Source organism: Bicyclus anynana, chromosome 10 (assembly GCF_947172395.1).
Source record: "Bicyclus anynana chromosome 10, ilBicAnyn1.1, whole genome shotgun sequence".
NCBI lineage: Eukaryota > Metazoa > Arthropoda > Insecta > Lepidoptera > Nymphalidae > Bicyclus > Bicyclus anynana.
In genome coordinates, this window is record NC_069092.1 from 4,701,608 (window position 1) to 4,713,724 (window position 12,117).

Here is a 12,117-nt window from a genome sequence, read left to right on the forward strand (position 1 = left end):
TTATTCCTGTTGCCAAGCATCATTTCCTTTTTTTTTATGCTTTATAAGTTAGCCCTTGACTACAATCTCACCTGATGGTAAGTGATGATGCAGTCTAAGATGGAAGCGGGCTAACTTGTTAGGAAGAGGATGAAAATCCACACCCCTTTCGGTTTCTACACGGCATCGTATCGCTAAATCGCTTGGCGGTACGTCTTTGCCGGTAGGGTAGTAACTAGCCACGGCCGAAGCCTGCCACCAGCCAGACCTGGACAAATTATGATAATCTCAATCTGCCCAGCCGGGGATCGAACCCAGGACCTCTGTCTTGTAAATCCACCGCGCATACCACTGCCTCACGGAGGCCGTGAAAAGTTTTTGTAGTCTGAAAGGTAAAATGGTTAACGGTGAAATTATACATGAGGCTTAACGCCTAAGCATACCCCAGGTTGACTAGTCCAGCAGGCTTTATACCTATAGGACGTGTAACTTGCATGCCATGGAATGTTGCTGTCTTCATTCCTTAGTTCTTCATGTAAGTAGGTACTTGGTCATAACGCTGACCATTGTGCTAGTCCGCAATGGATCACTCCACCGCACGGAAACTAGCTCCCAACTTTTAGCAGACCATCCAGCTCGGCTACTGCTTCACGGAGTAGGTTGGGAACCAAAGGCTACCAAAATAACGTTATTTAAGTTGGTCGACACTCTTTTTAATAGCAATCGCTAAAAATGTTGGTACAAGACCCCACATTTCTTTTATAGTCCAATCCAACGATATCCCACACTATGAAATAAACGAGTAAAATAAACATCCCCACTTTACACATGTAGGAGATGTTGTTCACATTTTTAATGAACTTAGTAGTAATAGTCTCCATGCTAAACAGCGGACAGACGGACGGACATGGCGAAACTATAAGGGTTCTTTGTGAACAACGGAACCCTAAAAAACCGGACAAGTGCGAATAGAACTCGCCCCCCGATGGTTACTTAGTAGTCATTAAAATTTTTCAGGACTCGAATTGCGCAGTTTTTGCCGAGCCTTTCCCGAATTTCAGTGCCCATGTTTTTTAAAGTTTATTTTCCAAATGTATAGTTTTGATTGATGATTACCCTATGAGTACCCTATGAGTTTTGATTCCTTTGAGAGTGTCTAAATATGTTTCTTGCTTAATAAACGCCGTATCTTTTTCTTACGTAAACTTAGAAGTTTGATTTTTTCACAACTTTATGAGAGTGTGGACCTGAGTATAGAGGAACCTTACCGTATAGGGTTGAATATCAACTTGATACCTCCCGAATTACACCTGTCTGTCTGTCTGCCTTGACAGGTGGTCAACAAGGTGATTTTATGAGGGTTCCATTTTTTTCGTTTAAGATACGAAACTTTAAAAAAATCCAATTTTGTAAAACGTTGGCAATTTTAAATTAGTTAGACAGGAAGAGGTAATTCTTGCTTCTCAGTGTTCCTGTTCACTCCTAATAAAATAGGTAGGTAGTAGGTAAACAACACGTCAACATACGGTAGCTGGGATTTCCGAGCTATGATAAATGAAAGTGAAATGAAGCTGCGAGGTACGAGGTACGAGGTACGTACTTAACTATTTATGTAGTTAGTGCCGCTCGACATTTCCGTATCGTTCAACACGACTCTATTTAGATAACTACCTACATAACTAAAACCTTAGAAAACGAGTACCTCCCTACCCAGGTTACACAGAATGCATAATAGTACAAGACAAAGCCAGTACAGGTCCCGGCAAGTAAATTGAAACATAATAAAAATTTTAATAAAAAAAAATACAACCGACTTCAAAACCTACAAACGTACCCACTAAACTAAAAAGTGAAAAATAACATCATAATATGTTCTACCTGCTGATCAGTATGAAGGCCGGTGATGTGTTAATTCAAGCCATGTGAGAATATCTTATAGATTTAGATTTTGCAGACAGTGTTGTTTCATGTGGTCCTGTCAGAAATGGCTTAAATTAAGACAACACCGGCTAAGCACCGCCTTCATACTGATCAGCAGGTAGAACATATTATGATGTTATTTTTCACTTTTTAGTTTAGTGGGTACGTTTGTAGGTTTTGAAGTCGGTTGTATTTTTTTTTATTAAAATTTTTATTATTTTTCCATTTTTAGTGTAAAATTTCATCTCAAACGAATACATCAGACCCCTAATGACAGTCACAACCCATCTTGGTAACAAATTCTCAGCAATACAAATTAATCAAGCCCAAGCACAAGGTAGCTACCGTAAACCGTTAAGGAGTTCCCTTAATTGACCTTGGTCTTCATCATCAGACCCCTAATAACAGACACAACTTATCTAGGTAGAAAGTTCTCAGCAATACGAATTAATCAAGACCAAACACAAGGTAGTTACTGTTAACTGTTAAGGAGTTCCCTTAATTGTCCTTGGTCTTCATCACCAAACCCCTAAATGACAGTCACAACCTGTCTATGTGGAAAGTCCTCATTAATACAAATTAATCAAGCCCAAACACAAGGTAAGTGCTGTAAATCGCCGAAGAGTTCCCTCGTCTGTTTTATGGCTCCATCATCAGATCGATTTTAAACCTTCATGAAATTGTAGTGCTTAAAAGTACTAAATGGAAAAGTATACGAACACACTAGACACCCATATAATTTTCGAAAGTTCCCCTCAATTTCTCCAGGATTCCATCACCAGATCTTGACATGATGGCAATGGGACCAAATGGGGACTATACCGTTTCAAACAAAAAAATAATTTTTGAAATCGGTCCAGGCGTCTTTGAGTAATCGGTGTACATACATAAAAAAAAAAAAAAATACCGACCGAATTGAGAACCTCCTCCTTTTTGAAGTCGGTTAAAAAAAGGTTAATGTACCTATGTGTTTACGTACTAGCGGGGCAAATGCCCAGAGCGGCAAAAATGAGGGGCAGTAAAAGTGAAGTGCGACAAAATTTAGTGTTTTATTTAGTTGCTGGATCGGCCCCTGTATGTATGTTTGTATGTATGTTCTACCGAAGCGTCACAGTAAAGAGTAGCGTCTAAACTACATAGGACGGAATTTAAACCTAATTTAAACCTTAATTCAAATCTCTAAAAAAATTTAACTGAAATAATCATTCCGTGATTACTTAATATTATAGGACTCAAAAGTGATTACAAATATAAGAAAACTAATGTCGAACAAAGGTTATGATTCACAACACTTGTCAGGACAACTTAATTAACAAATCAAACTGTAACCGAAATAAGACCCTCAGAATGGCAGAGAATGACCTTGAGTGGAGTCACGTACTTGTGAACGATGTGTGTAGGGTTAAAGGTACCTTTGACTGTATACAAACACTCCCCTTTTCCACTCAAGTCACTCTCCCCGCCTATCCTAAGTAACCTATTAAGAATTACACAACAAGAGATGTGGACGGCTCGAACGCCACGAACACACTGAAGCCAACACGAGATCGAGCGACGTCATATCCGTCACAGACTACTATTTCCAACACTAAACGGCGATAACATTAATATCAAAAGAAAGGTGTTGGCAAGCACGTTACAAATACTTACATATATAGGTATATCACATTGTCACAATAGAGAAATAAATATATATATATATATATATATAAATATAATATATAGGTAATATGTATATATCTTTACTCTAATAATAATATAAACAATATCAGAGTCTCATCTAGTACGTAAAAAGCGTGAAGTATTAAATAAAAATAAAGTTTATAGGTAAGTCGGGATACTGTGTATGAACTTTTTTTTATTACAGAACTTAAGCAAATCGATAAAGTTAAGAGCTATTCTACCAGTTGCTTGAATAATCTATTGCTATTTTATTTTGTAAGGCATTTCTTTTTCGTTTATTTTATCTATAAAGTAATAATACTTTTTGGTATGGTAGGTAGCTACAATATGTTGTATGTTGGCACGGTATGTTTGTCACATAACCCTCGTAAACTGCTGGATCGTTTGTAGGTAGGTGTCGAGAAGACGTAGTGCAAAAATCGCAGTGGGTACCTATCTGGCAATTGCTGACACCAGCTATCACAACGTTCAACCTAATAGCAGCACTTGCAGTTCGGGTGATAAGATACAACTGTGGACACCGAAACCACATCTACTGTGCCGAAACCGTTTAATTCGCGCATCGTACTTAGTTCGGTTGGGGAGCAAAAGCCAGCGACAGCCAGACATTCGTCATTATACAGAATACTCTAATACTAATATGCTCCTACCATAATATGCAAGTATGATAGCCTAAAGGGTATTTGGACGCAGGTTACGCAGGGTAGACGCAGGTTTCAAGGATCCAGACCCTCAGCCGTCCAAGTATAATCTTGTATTTTTTTCAGATTACCATGACAAATTGTTCCCATACGCCCACGGGTTTCATGACAACCCTTCGATAGACCCTTAGTTTCTTTGTTTTTCGAAGGGTTCTTGATCATTGAAACTTGGTACCTCACTTCTTTAGTCGGATGGAAGCAAAAGGGCACTAGGAAATTTAATAGTCTCAGTCGAGTACGAGTCTTAGATTGAGGGGTACTCTACAATAGTCCACCACGTTGGCCCAATGCGGATTGGTAGACTTCATACACCTAGACCTAATCAAGAGAATCCTCAGATAGAGAATTCACGTTATTCCTTTACCGTTTGAGACAAGTGATATTTAATTTCTTAAAATGCACTCTGTTGGAGATGCATGCCCCGGACTGGATTCGAACTTACGCCCTCCGAATGGAAGTTCATATCCACTACGCTGTCACAGCTCTCTATCAATCAATTTCCTAATGCAATCTGTTTTAAAACAATTTTCAAATTAGGTTAGACGACCTCCTACAGCACCACCTATATTATAAGGTACTAGTTTTTAAGATTCATTAATTTTGTAAGGCTTGGATATTAATAAAACAACATTATTTTATGTAGGTTATTCTTTATTTCGGAAAAAACAAAATATTTCAACAATCCATAGTTGGATCGAATAGTCTAAAAAAAAAACACACGACTTACCTTTTAAATGAAAGGAAAAATAGCCGAAGTAGTAAAACCCGCAGTCTCGAGATGTCATCATGAAAATAAAATTAAAATACATAGGTTAAAAAAATTAAAGGATGGTCACATTGTTTCAGAAATTTTGATGAAGGAATGTGTGAAATTGGAAAGTAGGCGATGGGGTAAATTGAGTTCAATGGCTCCTGACGAGACCTACCTACTCATTTATCTTCAGACGTTAATATGATGGAATATGTAACACATTGATATATACTAATCAACGTTTTAAACATTATTCCCAATAAATTAAAATTCTAGATCATTCAGTATCATTCCAATTCTATGAATCACTAACACGTAGGTACGTACGTACTGTTATTATCTTGCATGTCATTAACCTTCCACACATATTTTATGCGCTATTTATCTAATGAGTAACATTTTAGGCGATGCTACATTTTTTGCTTTCACAAAATGCCTTGGTAAATATAATCTAGAAGTAGTAGGTAGTAGTAAAGTACAGGAGTCCATGTCTTACCGTAAACATTTAAGTACCTACTTATATTTTACGCCTAGATCTAAGGAACTGATTGTAGTAAAGTAATAAGTAGCTCCTAACATAGTCGTTACATTATAACAGAATCCATAATTTATCTACCTTTTATTTATTAGACATGAGGATTATATTTTATTAGGTAGAATTACAATTACCTAGTCTAGTTCAAATGTTCCAAGAGCTGCTAAGCTGCAGAGAAGTAGCCACTGATGGACGAGATAAAGAATACTTTCAGAAAGAAAAGATAAGTCGTTCGACCCATGAATGTTTCAGAAGTCCATAATGATTGGTTGCCAAATATAGCAAACTGCCAGTGGCGTAGCGTCTTACTTAGCGTGCTTCATTTTATCTACCATAAAGTATTGCTTTTTTGCTTTTGTCATTTCTGCAGTTTTTAGAAGCAACATAGATTATGTAATATTCTAGAATACTTTTTAAAAAAAATTGATTTGATATGTAAGGGGCCCCTCTGGGGGCTCCATATCATTGATACCCTTGGAGTAGAGGAGGTTATTTTAGTCCGTGCAAGTCGGACATGCCCTGTCAACAGGCAGGAGTCCGCAGGGATTTTTTCCTCCTCAAGGAAAAAAAAAAAAAAAAAAAAAAAAAAAAAATATCATTGATACGGCTGCGGTAGCTACGCCCCTGCAAACTGCCCAAAAATCGCACGCCTCACGAAACGACGCATTATAATAATTTTTCAAATGAGGTTTGTTAGTCACCTGAATACGCAGACCCATTTTAAACCAACCAACGAAGTTCTTATTATTGAGACAAAATTAAAAAAAAGGTGCCCAATTATTTAATTAAAACGGTCTACCAGTTGTCTTGTCACTGGCCGCCATTTTGTGAGAGGATCACATTTCATGGGCATGGTATATTTCTGGGAGAAAGTTTCGAGCTATTGAATTGGTTTTTTCCAATGATTTTGTTTTGAAATTGCAATTGAAATCAGCAAGAAATGTAGAAAAGTACATACGAATCAAATTGCGTAGATGCTTTCTTTTAAGCTAATATCGAACACTTCTAATCTTAAGAGTTTTTGTAATTGGTAACAGACTGGAGGACTTTTCTTATACCTACTATTTTGCTTTCCTTACCTATGATAATCCACTGAAAAGGTTTATTTCTGTTTCATATTTCGTAATGAAACTGAATTTTACCTAAAAGATAAAAATCTAGAAGAGTACACACTACATACATATCAAATTACGTAACGGCGTTCTTCTATGTAAACTTACTAACAAACATGTCGAATCTTAGAGTATGAAGTCTAATTGTTAACAGACCGAGGGATACTTATCTCTACTATTTTGCTTTCCTTACCTATGATAATCCAATAATCCAGTCAAAGGGTTTATCCCTGTTTCTTATCTGGTAGGTGAAACTGAATTTTACATAAAAGATCCGCGCTATGTTACAGATTTACCGTAACCGAATACACCTCTAAATTAAAATCAAAGTTATCGGAACCAAAGTTGAAATCTTATGCTTTTTCGGAATCAGAATCGAAGATTCGTAACATCCGTGCTCTATAACCGCGCAGATTGCTAGAGATCAGACTGCTGCCTGCTTTATTTGAACAATGCATGAAGTTACATTTCTACATTACAGAGTACGCACAACTCTCTGTCTGCGCAAGCCATTAAACCTTTTTATTTTGACATTCTGAATCTGAACCCAATTTCTTGTCTCAAGTTGCATAGGTAGTCACGTGGGACGCATCCCATGTTCTTTCAGACAATTATAATACTTAGCTAAAGGCTTACTTATATTCATCGTAATAGTTATTACGTATCATTCAGTTTCATTAGGGGTTAACCCTTTTTGACTGCTGGACCATGACAGACAAAAATTATTAGTTTTGGGAAGTATTATTTTTTCAGTAGATGGCTGTAGTGATCGATATTTTACTACCCATACCTATAAATAAAAATATTAAAATAATGCTTGTATTTTATTTTGATTCTTATGTGATTTTACAGACGAAACCAAAGTTGAAAGTAATTATGAGTATGTTTAAGTTGGTAGGCACTTGAATCATCAAGTTAAAAACTTGTCAAAGCTCTCTCATTCTACCATAAGGGTTCATTTACACGAGCATTACGTTGCCAACGGCAGCTGGCAACTGCTACCGACAACTGCCGCCGAGACATCGGCGACTGCAGTCAACTGCAGTCATCAGTAGCAGTTGCTGCTCGTGTAAATGAACCCTACACAGAATTGGAGACCTTACTGGGTAGTAGGAATTGTACAAAAATTAATTAGGCCAGTAGGATAGTGTATGATTATTATTTCACGTCAGTAAAATGACAAGTGCAGCTGGCACTGAAATGTCATTTTATTTAACATTTCAGTGACAGTTGACTTGTCATTTTACAATAATTTTTTTCTAAATGTTTTGCAAACACCTGGCAAAGTCAAAGATCCGAATAATAATCTGGATAATTTATTTTTTACTTGAACATTTAAATGTTCACTTTTAAGGTTTAAAAATTACAGATAGCCTGAGGGATGTAAAAAAATACCTCCCCAGACAGGTCTCTAGTTCTGTTCTAATAGCATAAGGACAAGCTTTCAACTTGCCTCAAATACCTACCCAAAAATGTCCACTAGCTCTCGGGCATCCGATGTGACGTATGCGCGTTGCTAAAAAGGTCGGCAAGATGTGCTGTAAGCCTGGCGTAAGCGAGGAGTGTCCGTTAGGTGTCCCGGGTAATAGTGAGTTTTGAACTTAATTCTGACATTGTTATGAATGATATGATCCTTGTTGTACGAGATTTAAATCTACTGAAAACACTGAATACAGCCATCTACTGAAAAATTATTAATTACTTTTTCCTCAACCTAAATAATTCAAAATCAATTGCAAAATGTCTTCTGTACCTACTTAAAAGCAGATTATGCTACTTTTGGCTATGGAATGATAATTGGGTAAGGAATTAATTCATAAAAACTATCAAGATAAATTGATTTAATATCCCTAAAGACAAATGTGCTATAATTCAATTTTTATTGATTGAAATTGGATACAATTACCATTGAGAAATTTTATTTATTTTATTATGCTATGTTACTATATTCTGACAAAAAAAGGAATATTTACATATCAGTACTAAATAAACAACCCTACATCTGTTTAAAATTTTTATTACATAAATTAGCCTATGTTCACTAAACCTATCATATAACAGCTATTTGAGAACTTAATACTGAGTATAAGACAGCAAATCAATAGTCATGATGCATATTATATTCAATGTCGCCTTAACTGAGTTACCTAGCTTCTAATCCAAGGATTTCTTACAAGATAAAACCTAAATTGTACTTATATATCTGTAAAAAAAAGTATCAGCTATATTATTAACTTCACAAAACTATGCCAATTATCCTTACAAGTTAAAAGTATGTCACGGTAAGTACCCAAGTACTACAATAAATAGAAGAACTTACATATTCAGTACACATTTAAAATATTCTATATTTTCTAACAGATAAGTCGACTACATCTATGGTTTTCCTGACGGCTTCTCCTAGGTGGTCTCGCGTGTAGACCAGAGTAGAGTAACTAGTGCTCCGGAGCGTAGCCTACACTAGCACGATATACTCTGCACTACTAGTGGACTTAGCACGAACCCTAGAGATTGAAAAAACCTTTAATAAGACACGTATGCACAAGAAAATACACTAACTAAAAAGTTGAAGGCTACCTTCATAGCATTAATCATCTGACTATATCTGATCCTATACAGTACTGTACACTGACTGAAACAGCTAACTCATCCTATACAGATATATAAATCCTATATTAATGCTATGTAGTGCTTTAAGACCTATTATAAAAAAAATCTATTTATTAAACAGTACACCTAGACAAAGAAGTGTTTTAGTGTAATGTGATGGTAATTAATGGCAGTAAATCTCAGGAATCAACACCCAAGAACAGGTTGATGTAAATGATAATGCAAAAGTAATAAAAAAATTATACACACGGAATTTAGAAGCGTCCTCCTCTGCCCTGGCCTCCTCCGTAGTTTCCTCCTCCATAGCCACCGCCGCCGCCGCCTCCGCTGCTTTGGTTCACATTGTACGGAGTGGAACGGTTATTGCTATACTGCTGTTGGTTACGAGTTGGACCCCCGCTGTAACCTTGTTGGTTGTAGCTACCAAAGTCTTGGTCACCACCACTCCAGCCCCCACGTTGGTTTCCGCCACCCCCATAGCCGCCACCACCTCCTTGGCTACCTCCCCAACCCCCTTGATTGTTATCCCATGGGTTAGAATTGTTCCACCCACCCTGGTTATTTCCATAGCCACCTAAAAAAAAAAAGAGTAATTTACCAACAAAATGTACACAAAAGCATAATTTTTGCCACTGTTAATGAAATTAGTTAATTACATACCTCCATTACCCCAATTGTCACTTCTGCCGCCACCTTGTCTGCCTCCCCTTTGATCAGAGCCATCTTTAGGCAAGGCTTTCTTGACATCCAGTTGTTTTCCATTAATTTTATGGGGTGCATTCACTAAAAAAAAAAAAAAGTATTGAAACATTTTTATCTATCTTTAATAAATATTGTTAAATAAATAAAAGTTCACTGAGGTTAGTATTCAAAAATATCTAATTTCATGTTTAAATGAATTGGTAACAGAAATAGGATTTCTGAAGAAAGAGATAGGCTGTAATTAATTTGCGTACCATGACTGCCTAGAAAATAACAGCCAGGTATAGCTAAAATTAATCTTTACTATACACAGTCAAGAGAAGCCAGGCTTGGATACAAATCTTCCAATCTGGGGCAAAGCTGTGATATACATAAATTATTTTAAATTAGGCTTAGTTTACAAGCACTTTAGTAACATCAACTTATGTCATGATGGTGGTAATTAAAGTCGTAAACTTAAAAGTTAAAAGGGGTTCCAGTAAGTATATAAAGGTAAAAAGTATACTTATTTGCTACAATGAGTATACTAGCTACCTACAACTATATGTAAAAGTTTAAAATCAGTACTGTATACTTACAACAAATCTTGTCAACTGGATCATAATCGTCAAATTCTACAAAACCGAATCCCCTTTTCTTTCCAGTGCCCTTGTCTGTAACTATGCTAACGTTCTGAACAGTTCCGTAATTGGAGAAGTACTCCCTCAACTGGTCTTCATCATGGTCATCCTTGATCCCCCCAATAAACAGCTTTTTTACAGTGGCACCTGCTTCTGGGTTTTTAATGTCTTGTCTTGCCACAGCTCGTTTGGTTTCAACAATACTGTCAAAAATAAATATAAAAATATTACAAAACTAGCCGTTACCCCGCGGTTTCACCGGCGTAGTTGCTGTGCTCGCAAATAACGTGGCTTTCTAGTGGAAAAAAAATTTTCAAAATCGGTTCATTAGCTCCTGATATTACCCCCTGCAATATCATAACTATCTCTTTGTAATATTCATATAAATGAGATTAAATGTATTTACTAATTTAAATAATAATTTTTTTTTTTATATTTTGGTCTTGAAATTTAAGATAGCTTAATAGACCCTGTATATATATTTTTATTTTAAAGATATTAGATTTAAAAACAAATAAATAGTATAGTCAGGTCGCATCACTTGTAGACGCCACAGAAAATGCCACGTGTTGAATTTACACTAGACAATCACCAAGTAGTGTCATTTTAATTTTTGCAGAAACGAACGATGCAAAAGCAAGAATAAAAGCTTTTGCATAGCTGGTCTGCAGTAATTATATAAAACAGCAGCTTACCGTCCATCGATCCGGTGGGGGCGATTGTTTTGAGCGTCATCTACCATGTGCGCCTTCGAGTACGTAATGAAGCCAAAACCACGGGATCTCTTTGTTTTGGGGTCTTTCATTACAACGACATCCACAATTTCTCCCCATTTCTCAAAATGCGCTTTTAGAGACTCATCCGAAGTGCGGTAATTAAGACCGCCAATGAAGATTTTACGATGTACTTCAGGCTCATCCTAAAAGTAGAACACCGGTTGAACAAAATGGCGGCTTATCACCATAATCCCAATACCGTTTAACTCAAACGAAATAGAACAGTTTCAAAATTACTCGAAATGTTTACAAGGAGAATGTCCTAAAAATAATACTAGATAAAGAATTATGTAGCCAAACTCGAAACGATCAATAACGATACTTCTGCTGCGCTACGCAATTAAACCATGAGTCAATAAAAATCAAGTACTTACAAAACCGTCGTCTCCGTTTTGTTGCGGCCTTTGCGGCATTGTGACCGCGGTTAAGATTTATAAAATTAAAATCAAAATGCAATAAATAACACCACTTTTTAGCAAAGTTGACGCGTTCAAACAACAATCTAAAATTAATCAATAACAGATTCAGTCCACGCCACGAGCACGACCGTTGTCGACCGACGCCACGCCAAAAAGAAAGATGGATGAAACCTCAAGCCGTATCCGTCATCGGGTTTGTTTCTTTCTGTCATTAGTCCGAGCCACGTCCACGCGTTACCGGAAGTTTGGTAAAAACTGGTATAGTCTATGGTAATAGGGTTATTTTTTTTATCATAACAATTATTAAAT

General features: G+C 36.6%; 1 protein-coding gene across 1 annotated transcript; it reads right to left on the minus strand.

Annotated features, from left to right (window-relative positions):
- Window positions 1–8,682: 8,682 nt before the first annotated feature.
- Window positions 8,683–11,974, minus strand: LOC112057756 (heterogeneous nuclear ribonucleoprotein A1). The gene is made up of 6 exons (XM_024098295.2): window positions 11,764–11,974; window positions 11,309–11,532; window positions 10,572–10,816; window positions 9,952–10,074; window positions 9,541–9,865; window positions 8,683–9,185 (listed from the first exon to the last, which is right to left on the minus strand). Exons 1-5 carry the CDS (start codon window positions 11,800–11,802, stop codon window positions 9,546–9,548), a joined length of 951 nt encoding a protein of 316 aa, XP_023954063.1. The 5' UTR covers window positions 11,803–11,974; the 3' UTR covers window positions 8,683–9,185; window positions 9,541–9,545.
- Window positions 11,975–12,117: the final 143 nt, after the last annotated feature.